General features: G+C 41.9%; 1 protein-coding gene across 4 annotated transcripts in view; it reads right to left on the bottom strand.

The window, feature by feature from the left end:
• LOC126185092 (exocyst complex component 3) overlaps positions 1 to 14,161 on the bottom strand; it is a 61,443-nt gene that overhangs the window by 33,704 nt on the left and 13,578 nt on the right. For all 4 annotated transcript variants that reach the window (XR_007536945.1, XM_049927894.1, XM_049927893.1 and 1 more), the window contains 2 exons: positions 8,065 to 8,173; positions 6,951 to 7,099 (listed from right to left, as the gene is read on the bottom strand). Coding sequence is in view for 3 of the 4 variants with exons in the window: in XM_049927894.1 (XP_049783851.1) it covers positions 6,951 to 7,099; positions 8,065 to 8,154 (239 nt within the window). In the remaining variant the exon portion in view is untranslated. The remainder of the gene's footprint in view (positions 1 to 6,950; positions 7,100 to 8,064; positions 8,174 to 14,161) is intronic.

The raw sequence follows: 14,161 nt of genomic DNA, 5'->3' as shown, positions 1-14,161 counted from the left end.
TAAGGCAGACAAGATTGAGCTGGTTGAAAAGGTCTGCTAACAAGGAGCCCCTCGGGCAGGAGGCTGGAGAACCCCAAAGGGGATGGTGGGCATTGAAGTCTCCAGTTAACAAAAACGGTGCAGGTAGCTGAGCAATAAGTTGCATCATGTCTGCCCTGGTAACGGCAGATGACGAGGGAGTGTAAACGGTACAAAAGGAAAACGTAAAAGTGGGGAGAGTAATGCGGATGGCGACTGCCTGCAGGCCGGTGTGCAACGTGATGGGATCGTAGTAAATATCATCCCGGACCAGCAATATAACCCCTCCATGAGCTGGGATACCTACCATAGGGGGTAGGTCAAAACGCACAGAGGTGTAGTGTGCCAAGGCAATGTGATCGCATGGGCGTAGCTTCGTTTCCTGGAGGGCTACGACGAGCGGACGATGCAAGCGGAGCAGCAACTTCAAGTCCTCTCGGTTGGAGCGAATGCTGCGAATATTCCAGTGAATAAGTGCCATCGTAAGAAAAGGAAGATGAGAGAAGGGGTCACCTCGAAGGCCGCTTAGGGCCTGGCTTCGAGCAAGCACTGCCGCCGCTATCAGTAGGCGGACAGTCATCGTCCATTGGGTCTATAGGGTCATCGGCCATCTCGGGAGGATGGCCGGGAGGGGGAGCTTCCTCCGCCGGTGAACGGCCAGATGTACGGCTACCGGCGATGCGGCCAGGCGAAACGGATGACAGCCTGGGGCGGCTACCGCTGGGTGGCGCAGGAGAAGAGATGCGCCGTGGCGGAGAAGGAGAACTGTGCTTCCTATGCGCCTTTTTGGAAGGACGTTTGGTGGAAGTACCGGTCGAAGGCTGGGAGGTCGAGGGACGGAGGAAGTCTGCACGGGATGGTTCCTTCTTGAAGGACCGTGCATCTGACTTCGGGGTCTTCGACTTAGCAGAAGCTGAGGAAGTGGCCGGTGTCTGTGGTGTGATGGGAGGAAGAGGAGACGTCGACCGCGCGATCTTAGCACTGGCCGAACGGATGACCGTGGTGCTGAAGGTCAGATCGCATGTCTGGGTTGCGACCTCCCGGGTAGTCCGAGGAGAGGCGAGGACAGTACTATATTTCCCCGCTGGGAGCAGCGTGGGCTTCCTACTAGCCAATAGCTTGCGAGCAGCCGAGGTGGACACTTTCTCTTTGACACGAATTTCTTGGATGCAACGTTCGTCCTTATAGACAGGACAGTCGCGGGAGGATGCGGCATGGTCACCCTGACAGTTCACACAATGAGGAGACGGAGGTGGACAGTCACCCTCATGGGCATCCCTGCCACAAGTGACACATTTAGCCGCATTGGAACAAGACTGTCGAGTGTGATTGAAACGCTGACACTGGTAGCAGCGCGTAGGTGTCGGGACATAGGGGCGAACAGAAATAACCTCGTAGCCCGCCTTGATGCGCGATGGCAGCTTAACACTATCGAAGGTCAAGAAGAGTGTCCGGGTTGGCACAAGGTCGTTGTTGACCTTTTTCATGACCCGATGGACAGCCGTCACGCCCTGCTCAGCGAGGAAAGATTGAAGCTCCTCGTCAGTCAATCCGTCGAGGGAGCTAGTATACACTACACCACGAGACGAATTCAAAGTTCGGTGGGCCTCCACCCGGACAGGGAACGTGTACAGGAGGGTGGCCCGAAGCAGTTTTTGTGCCTGAAAGGCACTCTCAGTTTCGAGTAATAAGGTGCCGTTACGCAACCTGGTACAAGATTTGACAGATCCGGCTATGGCATCAACGCCCTTCTGAATAACAAAAGGGTTGACAGAGGAAAAATCTCTTTCCGTCCTCAGTGCGAGAAACTACGAGGAACTGTGGGGCAGGCGGTAGTACTTTTGTCACTGTTGGCTGGTCACGTTTCCGTTTTTGGGTCGAAGTCGAAAGCGATGGAGTAGAATCCATTGCGGAGGAATCCCCCATGATTGCCAGCGTCTCCGATGGCGCGCTCCTTCCTTGTGGGGACCCTCTCAGAGGGCACTCCCGCCTTAGGTGAATGTTTACACCTCAGGTCACACCTCCCGAGAAACAGACGGAGGGACCAATCGGCATGGTCAGAAGGTATCAGCTCAGGCAATCACCCCTCCCCGGGCCTGGCCTTTACCAGGGGGTACGCGCGTGCCTTACATGTCTACCCAGGGCGGGGACTTACGCGTTACCCCGTCACCGGCTACGCGTGCGAACGCGTGGGTCGGCCTTCAGACACGCACAGGGAGGAAGGAAGAAGAGGAAAAAGAAGAGAGAGAGGGAGAAAGAGGACAGACTGTCTCAAACGCCGAGGCGGAGACCAGAGAAGGCAAGGAGAAGAAGGCAATGAGAAGGCAAGGAGAAAAAGGCAATGAGAAGGCAAGGAGAAAAAGGCAATGAGAAGGCAAGGAGAAAAAGGCAATGAGAAGGCAAGGAGAAAAAGGCAATGAGAAGGCAAGGAGAAAAAGGCAATGAGAAGGCAAGGAGAAAAAGGCAATGAGAAGGCAAGGAGAAAAAGGCAATGAGAAGGCAAGGAGAAAAAGGCAATGAGAAGGCAAGGAGAAAAAGGCAATGAGAAGGCAAGGAGAAAAAGGCAATGAGAAGGCAAGGAGAAAAAGGCAATGAGAAGGCAAGGAGAAAAAGGTAATGAGAAGGCAAGGAGAAAAAGGTAATGAGAAGGCAAGGAGAAAAAGGCAATGAGAAGGCAAGGAGAAGTCAAGGGAAAGAGTAAGGAAGACAGTGAGGTGGAGAAGAGCAAAGAAAGGGACCAACAAAAGGAAGGAAGAAACGAGAAGTGAAAAACCAAAAAGACCACGATTATAGGTCGTGAAACCGTCCGTCTCCGGACGCAGGCGCTAACTACCCCCGTGAGGGGGATGGACTCCTTTTAGTCGCCTCTTACAACAGGCAGGAATACCTCGGGCCTATTCTAATCCCCGGACCCACAGGGGGGATGTGCGAAGTATCTGCCATGGTGCCACCCACTCTGGACAGGGGCTCTCCCCATGGGCACCACCCAGCCATAGCAATGGCTACCTGGCCATTCTCCCATTGCCTGGAGTCCCCATGCCCCAGTCATGAGGGGTACATACTCCATCGCATACACAGGAAGTGTGCAGTGCAGGCACCAATAGTGTAAACCCTGCACGGTCAGGGGACTACCATCGTGCAGGTATTTGATGACCTCGGTGGAGCCTACACCAAAATGGGCCACCTTCCCTGCATCACACATACTTCTGCAAAATTTGGAAAGCTGTCAGGTCAAACTCAAGAATGGGGACCATATAATTGTTAACGGAAGGTGAAGACAGCACCACGAAGGAAACTAGAAATCAAGACCAAAAGTGTGAATGAGTCCCAGGCAGGGTCTGCACGAAATGGACCATCCAATGGAAACTGAGAGGAGATAAGAGAGAGCTGAAGTGTAGGTTGGCAGCACAGAAAGGTGAAGTAGTGCTGCAAAGGCTGGGGCTCCTTGGTAGCCAAGCACGTACTCACCAGAGTAGTGAGCCCCCTAGGTGGTTTGTTGTAATTACAAACAATACTATTTTCAGACTACCTGGTTTGTAACAACAAAATCCATAAATAAGAGTATCATGATACTGCTGTTAACACACCTAGATTTTAAACAACTGTTGACATGAGGTTTGAGGAACTACATCAGATAATATTCTTAGAGATCATTTTTGTGCAATGAATACTTCAAGATCACAGAAAGGAACTGCCCTAGAGTATTATTCTATGTAACATTAGTGAACGGAAATGTACAAATTAAGCTAACATTTTGGAGATTTTATAACCAAAAGCAGCAATCACACATAAAGCAAATATTGTCAGACTTAACCATTTTATATTATCTGTGAGAAGTGACTTCCAATTTAAGTTCATATTAATATGCATGTCCAAGAATTCTGAACAATATTTTCCACATATTTCCTATACCCCATGATATATTGTTATTAATGGTGTTATATTCTGTCCTGTAGAGAAATGAATGAAATATCTTTCTAAATACTGCTACTGGCAATTTGCTGATTTTGGAGAACAATCTCTCATACTCTCTGTTGGTTACCACTCCATGGCTGGATGCAATATTTGCAACATAAGCAAGGAGAACTATTTCAGCCATCTCAGTATGCCATTTATAGACAACATGCACAGGAGTGGACTTAAGATATCGAAGGAGAAGCCCAAAAACTTAACTGAATTTTTAAAACTTAAATAGTTATCCTCACTCAAAGTTCAGATAAATTATAAATGCAATAGGAATGACTCATATTAACACCCATCATTTTATCTATTTTAGCTTTTTTAGAAGATTTAACACCACTGAAGATTTGTGCAGATGACCGACTTTTGAACAGTCACACCACAACATGTTGGGCCCTAACTGCAGAGTGTCATTTGACAAGTTACTCAAATAGACCTCAACTTACATTAAGTCATCTCCCAATGTCAAGGCGATGTTCTGAATAGCTTGCTTTAATTGTTTCCTGAAACTTTTCTTATTGCTTGCCCTAAACCACCTCATTTCTATAGATTAAAAAGGTGTTATTTCTGGGTTGGACACAATGTGTTTCGATGGTTTTTACGGGAATGGTGTTGCTCCTTCAGACGCTGAGCCCTATGATTACTGGAATTGATTTAGCACTAAAGTAGCAGATTAAACAGTGATGGCACTTCTCAAGGTGTACCTGCACGAGCAATTGTTTTTGTAAGTAGTACTGCTATCTTTGGTGTTGTGATGGGGTGATATAGTACTCTGACAGTTTTGAAGTGGAGCACACTTTTTCTCTGGCAGAAGGTCTGTCTTGGTTTAATGTCAACAATGGCGAAGTGCTACTGGTCATGCACCAAGTTAGGGTGCAGAAAGTTGTCGTTGAGGTTATGTAAAAAGCAGCCGTGCAAGCTGCGTCGTACATAAATAGTATGAAGAATTTGCTAAAGAATATAATTAAAAGCTGAAAGTGTTTTGTCATATCATATGGTAAAAGTATGTTTGAGTAATTCTGTTTATTCACAGAAAGGTGCACAGAACTATTTAATGGAGGTTATAGACAAAATGGTATTGTAGTTAATGATTAGTAACTTTGTTATTGGAATATATTGTAATTTAAATACATACAGAATGGTTTCTGTGATCAGTTATTACCTGTTAAATTAATGTGAAAGTGCAATAAAAGCAGTGGTTTCTTTAGTATGAATGTGAAATGAGCTCAACTGTTACCACAAGAGTGGGCGAGTTTACGCATTGTTAGGGAGTGTGGTATGTGCCAGAGGAATGAATAAAATGAAATAATAATAATCTACACTGTTATTCTTTCAATTTTCCATTTTTATTTTGTAATTAAGAATTAATATTTGCAAAATGAAAGAGACATGTGATTGTATTAGGCACATGATCAAGTTATTTAGTAACAAAGCTCGTTATCTCAGTAAAGCTACCAAATTCGAGTCGGACAGTTACAAAAAAAGCATTGAACTACCATGACAAGGACATTATTTTCTTTACATGTTTGCCTCCATGACTTGAGCTTTGGGTAATGCCTTTGGTCTGTGTGTTATCTTATTCATGATTGGCATGAAAGAAGTTGCAATATGGAGGTGAACAGAGATTTGTGTCATTCTGGCCTTGGCATAATATATACATTTTGCCACCTACAGATCTTTTCCTACTTTATTCCAGAACAATTGGATATTTATTAGTCCATACCAACTAACTCGAAAAACAATTAACACATGCTTTGGTGAGGTGCTGGCTGTACGCTTACTTCCTGTTGATTACCTGAAAATTAAATCCCACACTGTATGAACTTCTGGCACTTTAAACATTGTATCTACTTTGTGATGCATTGATCATAATACAAACTGAGTCTCACAAATCGTGCTTTGAAAAAATCCAGTCACAGTCATTGCTCAGACACCCAAGAGCAACAGGGAAGCACTATTTTGGGTCTAATTAGTGATGAATTATTGATTCTCGACAGTGTAGCTGAGTTTATATTTGGTAAAGCATGTGAAAACTATACCAGGAAGTATTTACAAGTAAAGGGCATGCAGATGTGTAGGAAGGAAATTAGTAGAAGTTGTTCTACCAAGATTGGTAGGATGGTGTGGTACTTAGTACTGGTGGAGCAACACTGCAGATGTGTGAGAACAAGTACTGCCACTAAGGAACTGGAACTGCTGCTCGACTTAAGCTATGTAGCAAGCAAGGTGACAATGTGTGACAATATAAGCTGTCAAGGAAAATAAGATTGTGACAACAGACACTGAGTGTTGTGGGAGACATGTAAGTTAACACACAGAGTGGAATACTAGCTAAGATAATTTGTAGATGCAGGTAGCTGTCTATCCATCAACACAGATTTTGTGACATGACAGTATTTTGCAATTACCAACTCTCATAAAATTCAGACATCCATGCTAGTTGAGTGCAGTAGGTGTAGCTGATTTATAAAATTTTAGCTTAGTTTCAATGTCTGGTTGCCAGCAGTAGTGCTAATAAAACAAGTGACATGACAGATGATACAGAATATGAATGTGGTAGTGGATGCTTGAGTAGGCCTACTGACTTATTTCGAATGGTTTCTCGGCTGTTGGGTAGTACATGTTTAACCAGACACAGTTTTCATTAAAACTCCAAACAAATCATAAGCATATCAGTGACATGGGTTCCATGGCAGACAGCTTAGTCGCACTGGATAACCTGTAGCAGCCTTCTTGTTCAAGAAATACTGAGTTAGAGTGCCCAGTATTCATGAGCTAATGTGTAAAGTCAACAGTAAATTTATACTCTACTGTATCTTTAACTAGCTGCGGAAGTTCATTACCATTCATATTTAAAATTTGTAGAAGTTATTACTACATAAATAGAAAACTGAAGACTATCTGTAAAGCTTATTAAAAGAGCATTAACTGTAACATTCCAATTAAGCTATTATTAATACATGAAGACATACTTTTCCTTTATTGTTTGAATATCATTGAGAGCTGTTTGCAACTGGTTTAGCCCAACTTTCACACCATCAAGCTGGCTCTGCATGGCCGTCTTCAACATAGCTTCAACAGATGCTTTCTTTCTGCTTACCCGTCTCTTATACTGTTCAACCTTCAAAAGCAGAAATTTTATTACTAACTGAAAAAGTACTGGAATAATAAAGTTACAAGTTTCCAGTTTATAGTGAATATATTTGTCGAAAACACATTTAATGGACTTCATCTTAAAAGGTTATGAAATCAACACACAAAATTCCACTCCACCTTCAAAGCATTTCCCCAATTTATATACCTTTCAAAAGTTTGGTAATTTAGATAACCATTACTTCTGAATGTGTGGCTTTTATGCCAACCAAAGGAAATTAAAACAGTGCAGTTACTTTTTACAGGTTTCCACTGTTCCCAGTGTTTCTAAAACACTAAAGGCAACAATAAGAACAACTAGTCTTTGAATAATCTTTAAGTTCCATCCACTGTGTTTATCCTCCATATTTTAAATGGTTTCATGTTAAACAATGCTACTTCCCTGGAATTATGATACTGATTTGCTCACAGGGTGAATTAATTAGACACGAAAAGCCAAGTTTGTATCCTACAGTTCAAATTCACACAGCACTTATTTTCCTCCAAATGTCCTCATTTTTTCGATGTTCTCAAATCTTATGGAAAAACCATGTTTAGTTTACCCTGTTTAAATATGATGGGGGGGGGGGGGGCTAAATAGTTTGTTATACAACACAGAACTGTAACAGACTACAGACACACTTCAAGGAAACTAACAGTAAAGCTAGGAACTCCATGGTTTTCTATTGAAGTAAAAGAAAGAAAAGTTGATGTATTTGAGTGAAATTCTGTGTAATAAGATAAAGAATAACCTAATGTGAAAGCCATAAACACACAAAATTATGATGCACATAAGCAATAGCTTACAGTGTGTGTGTGTGTGTGTGTGTGTGTGTGTGTGTGTGTGTGTGTGTGTTTGTTTTGCATACATGTATATCACAATGTTCTCTAATAATACTGAAAAGGAAGCTCTTCTTTGTAGTAGTTTTAGTGATAGATGTTTTGCAGTTTTACCTTTTCCAACTGGTCAGGTCGTTGTAACATGTTAATTACATGTTTTGCTGCTGTGGCTCTTGCTTCCGCTTTTAACTGTTCAACATCCATGTTTGTAATACACGATTGCCTATGTAGCAGAAAACAATATCACATATAAGTTACCTGTTACAGTGAGTATCACACTGAGGCTGGCAAAAATAGTCTCATAAATTCAGACAACCAGTATTAATGTTAGTATTAATAATTTATTCATCCAAGGATTATTTTAAATTACAGATGATGGTGATTATGGATTTAAAGGGACTTAATATCTTTGTTATCGGTCCCTCGTCGCCACAAGAAATTTACCTAATATTATGGGGAACAAGAGAAGAAGAGCTGACAGCTTCAGGGTTTGTGGCATCATCATCGTCATCAAAAATATGCATGACAAGATGTTAAGTCAGATGGATAGAAGTGAGGGAAAACCTAGGCAGCTACAAACTGTAACCTGTCACTGAAGGATACTCCAAGAAGGGTCATCATAGACAGTACTACTAAAATGGGGTGTGAAAATGAGGGCAGTATGGGCTATATAGTCAATTAGCTTAACCTATTACATTAATAAAATACATGCATGAAACATTTAAAAATGTTTGACAGTGCAGAGGTAAAAAGTAGTTGGAGACCACATGGTGCACATATTGCAGCACAAGTTACCCCTTATACATTCACTCCTCACATGCAAAATATTGAGATGCATTAAATCGATACATCTATACAAAAACAAGTCATCGGTTGACTTTGTTAGCAAAATTTTCAAAAATTTCTTGACCAATTTGATTCAGATTTTTGCACGATACTCTAATAAATGTTCAGACGGACATACACCACATACTTCTTTAACATATGTGGTATATAAATATATATGTAGCATATAAAAAGGGAAAGATCTCTAGCAAAAATCTTGAAAAGTTCTTGACCGATTCACTTCACGTATACACAATATACAGAAGATACATTGTAAGCAAAAAGTCTTGAAAAGTGCTTGACCAATTTACTTAAATTTGTTACAAGATTTTATAATAAAAATGCATTCTGACACAGATTATGTAATTTTTCAATAACAATTTGCAGGTTTTCTGTTACAACCAACTGCGAGAAAGAAAACACAGTGATGTGAAAATGTTCAGTTTTGTAAACTTTTTCAGAGTCAATTTTAACTGATACCAGGGCATTTAAACCAGCAGTCAACTGGTTTCTCTCAAATACCTTCTTCTTCTTCTTCTTCTTCTTTTTCATATACATTTTAAAAAATTGTATGCACAATAATGTGCTGTAGTACTTTCTCCCTCAATGTTGGTTTTAACGGAAAATAGGAAATTTAGTTTTTGTGGCTTACTGGTGTATGATCAGAATACTAGCACGCAATCTGAATCATTTGAAATGTAACCCTACCCATTCAAAGATTAAAAACTACACAAAATATTGTCATTGAAGCTACTAGCCTCACAGATACAGCAGCTGGAGAGATCCCTCTCATATCCCATATAACAATAATACAAACTGTTTTCCCATTAATTTTAAGCAGTGTCAACACCCAGACAAGGTTTTGTTTGCAATAACAGCAAACAAGGTTCAACATCAGAGTTGGTGGAAAGGGAAATGGGGAGGAGTGGAGGGGGAGGGGGGGGGGGACAGACACAGAGAGGGGGAAGGAGGAGATGAGGACATGTACCCAACCATCAAACATATTTAGCAGTTGCGAAGCATTGCCAGGTTTGCTAGTCTACACTAAAATGTATTTTTCCTCATGAAACATGCTGTTAGCTGCATGTATCTGGGGTATGGATGTAGACTCGTCTCAGATTAGCCAGTTGGAGTAGAGGGGGTGGAGGGAGCAGAGAGAGAGAGAGAGAGAGAGAGAGAGAGAGAGAGAGAGAGAGAGAGAGGAAGGGGGGGGGGCGCACTATGGACATACCAATGGATCAAAGGTGAGATGAGATGCCAAAGGTGAGATGCCAAGACTGGCAGACTGTAGGATCTATGTCCGAGAATGTTCCATGGGCCCTACTGAAATGTGTTGTACCTCCAGTGTTAAGTAGGCTGACTCCCAGCTCTGAAATTAATTGTTCTATTACTAGGTCCCTGCTAGATGTAGTTTCACTGCTGCACAGAGGATTGTGGGGATTAAAGTCTACCAGTAGGAGGAAGGGTGGAGGCAGCTGTTCTACTAATTCAACCAGCTCTTGATATCTTATAGATCTGTCAGGGTTGGTACAGTTACCTTAACTGACAAGCAGGCACTGGCAGCCACAGCTTCTAATGCAGTGGTCAGTTGCACAGCTTATTGAATGCATCAGAGTGAATGGGTGTGCAGACTCCTTAAGATGCGCTCTCAGTGTTACTGTGATTTTTACAGTAGTCATTACTGTTCCATTTAAGAATATCAGACTGGGATCTGAGAAAGCAGTGATGGGGAAACAGGAGTCTCAGTTACTTTGCTGCGGAGTCATGTTCCACCTGAATGCGAGATTCTTCATTGCCATTCATAAATTCAACTTCTGGGGGGTTGGGGCTGTATTAACTGGAGCTGCAAAATTTGGTTTAATGTTTGACTCTCCCTTCTTGTCACTACAAGGTTGCAGTTTTTGGAACTTTTTCCTGCCTTGGGTTCTGAGGCAGATTACCATTCTCTTCTACAACCCACAGCCTGTGACTATCAGCCACTGGTTGGTAGTAGACAGTTGATATGTTTAGTCCTTCAAGGGGAGGAGGGGGATGGTGGGGGGGGGGGGGGGGTTGGCAAGTGTCCTCTTCCCTGATGATGTGTATCTCCAGCTCCACTGATGTGGTGGTTAGCACTAGTGCTGTCTGTTTCAGGTCAAGGGAGCTGATATATCCTCTCACATCTGAAAAACAGGCATAGGCATGTAACCAGCAGTGGCTGTCTGAGACCCAGTCATCTTGCTAGGTGTGGATTTTGACACAATGCTTGCAAAGTTTGATAGTAGTTCAGTGTTTTTACTGTGATGTATCCATTTGGCTAGACTGCCATCTTCAAACCATGAAGTCGCTATCACTGTATTCTGTTACTACGAGGGTCGGTCAAAAAGTAATGCCTCCCATTTTTTTTCTACTTAAAGAAATTAAGTTAAGTGAAAAATTTGAATTTGGCGCCATTCCTCAAACCTTCTTCTGCAATCCACTGCAGTAGTAACTTTCTGTGTCAACAGGTGGCAGCACAGCAGAAGTTTGTAAGATGGCCGACATCGATGTTCGTTTGAGACAGCGTTGTGTGATTGAATTCTTGAATGCAGAAGGTGAAACGCCCATACGCATTCATGAAAGACTGAAGAAGGTGTATGGTGTTGTGACAGTGGATGTCAGCACTGTTAGACGATGGGTTCGCCGTTGTAAGGAAGCTGAAGGGCAAACAGCGTAGACTGACGAAAAGCGGAGCGGCAGGCCGGTGAGTGCAGTGACTCCACACAACATTCAGCAAGTTGATGACATCATTCGTGGTGACCGTCGGGTGACTGCAGATGAAGTGTGTCGCATTATTTCTCTTAGTAAAGGCAGTGTGATCACGATTATTAAACAATTGGGGTACTCAAAAGTTTGTGCACGGTGGGTTCCAAGAATGTTAACCGATCAGCATAAAGAGGCAAGGAAAACAATAGCCTCCCAACACTTGCAGCACTTCCGTTTGGAGGGAGATGAGTTTCTGAAAAAAATTGTGACTGGGGACGAAACATGGGTGCATTTTTTTGAACCCGAATCAAAGAGGCAGTCAATGGAGTGGCGTCACACAAGCTCGCCGAGGAAGAAAAAATTCAAAACTGTGCGATCGGCAGGGAAAGTTATGGCAACAGTTTTCTGGGATACAGAGGGTGTGATTCTGGTTGATTTTTTGGAGCAGGGATGCACAATAAATTCTGTTCAATACGTCACAACCCTCAACAAACTTAAAGCACGTCTTCAGCGAGTTCGCCCAACAAAATCAATGGCAGATGTTCTTCTTTTGCATGACAATGCAAGACCACACACCAGTCGTCACACCTCTGACGAGATTGTCAAAATTGGATGGGAAGTTTTGCCTCATCCCCCATACAGCCCTGACCTGGCACCATCAGACTTCCATCTGTTCGGGCCACTAAAAGAAGCTCATCGTGGGATTCATTTTGAAGATGAGGAGGCCGTCAAAACATCCGTGCGTCAATGGCTTAGGAAGCAGAGCTGTGATTTTTACCGTGCTGGGATACATGCCCTTGTTCAAAGATGGACCAAAACTGTAGAGATGGGCGGAGATTACATTGAAAAATGACAAAATGATCCTCAATGTTGTGGTTTTCAACCTATGTAATTGCATTTAAATTTCCTGACAATTAAACGTAGAAACAAAAATAGGAGGCATTACTTTTTGACTGACCCTCGTATGTTGTGAAGACTTAGGACTCTCATGCTATCAGTTGCCTTGTGGTTGGTTTGCTGCTGTTGTGAATCATCCTTTCTCATAATTTTTATAATTTGACATTTCACTGTCAGATTTGACAGATTGACAGCTTTTTGACCCGACCCCTCCCTCAATAGTGGATTGGCTCCTGTGCAGAATTTTGGGTCCAAACATAAATCCACTCGAACAGTAGGTGCAGAAGACCACAGCACATGATGGATAAATTTTACTCCACATTAGGTGTTCTTTCCAAATGGCCCACACTTCTATGAAATCTAGAAAAGTGGAGGTCAAACCCTATAAGGGGACTAAGTAATTAAGCCAAATGATTAAGGGAAAGGTTGTAAGCTGTGCTAAAACTGTTACAGGTGTCCTAATAATAGCTGAGTCATCATGTTAAAAGCTTGACAAGTTATAAGGCTCTTTTTAGTTGCTCTTACGACAGGCAAGGAAAAACCGTGGGTCTATGATAGCCCTCGATACCAAAGGGGGGATTTTACAATTACAATGGTATACGTTTTGTCGGCTTACTACAAGAAAAAATTTAAGTCCTTTATACAGATGTATAAATTTATAAATGTGTTTAATGAAAAGAGGGCATACAGTTGGCTGTGGCTTTGTTGAAATAATTTCCAGCATTTGGCCGAAGTGATCTAAGAAAACTTAAGATGAAGCTAATGTCTTAACAGATGCCCTACCTTATTTGGTTTATACCAAATGTACAGTGCTCTCACATTTATACATACTTGAAACTATTAGTTTGATAAGATGGAACTGTTCACTGCTTATCAACACACACCTACATGCGACTTCAGGGTTATGACTATGCCACGTTAGACCTCTGTTACATCTCCATGTCTACCCTACCTATGTTTTAGGTGTCACTTTTTATTAACCTCCACTATGAGTTCTCAAACTATTCTTTCACTGTGTAACATGCATTATTTAAGATGTGCACTCTGCCTTTTTGATGTACTTTAGTTTTCCCTTACATCTCCTTGGGCTACTTATTATACAATTTTAATCCCTTGCAGAAAATGGTGTTTTGAGATTTAAATTTATTTTTCCTTTGAAAATGTATGTGCAAACTAGTTTTTATTACATGATAGTGTATAGAACTACTTGTGACATATTTACATATGATTTTTCTGGTTTGCACAACAGACTGGTATATGAACTCACTTGGTGCATTAAAGGTAGTAAAATACTTTACTACTACTAGCCCAACTACTGCTTTTAGTTATCATTCTTATTGTCCTTTTCCTCAGTTTGAAAATTTGTCCACGTTTTGTGCATTTCATCCCCACAGAAGACTTCCATAACTAAGAACTAAGTGTAACATATGAACGACAGGTCGCATCATAACACACTGTCTGTATTATTATGATGATTACTGTGTATGTGCGTTCCACGTCAGTTGGTAATCAATATTGATCTTTAACACACAGTTTATAGATTTTTCGTTTGTTTAACATGACAAAGTTGTCTTCTCTCATACGCCGAAGTGAATGCTATTTGTTTTCTTTATGTCCTGAGCTGTTGCTAACTTTGGCACCCAAATTTTCAGGTATTATTATAAATAATCATTAGATATCCTTGTTATACCTAATGCTTTTAATTTTTAGTGGTAGTTTATGATCAATTATCAAATACTTCAAGCAGCACTTTTGTAAATTCTTT

This window comes from Schistocerca cancellata, chromosome 4 (assembly GCF_023864275.1).
Source record: "Schistocerca cancellata isolate TAMUIC-IGC-003103 chromosome 4, iqSchCanc2.1, whole genome shotgun sequence".
NCBI lineage: Eukaryota > Metazoa > Arthropoda > Insecta > Orthoptera > Acrididae > Schistocerca > Schistocerca cancellata.
The sequence above is the reverse complement of the archived record's forward strand: the minus strand, read 5'-3'. Positions and strand labels throughout refer to the sequence as shown.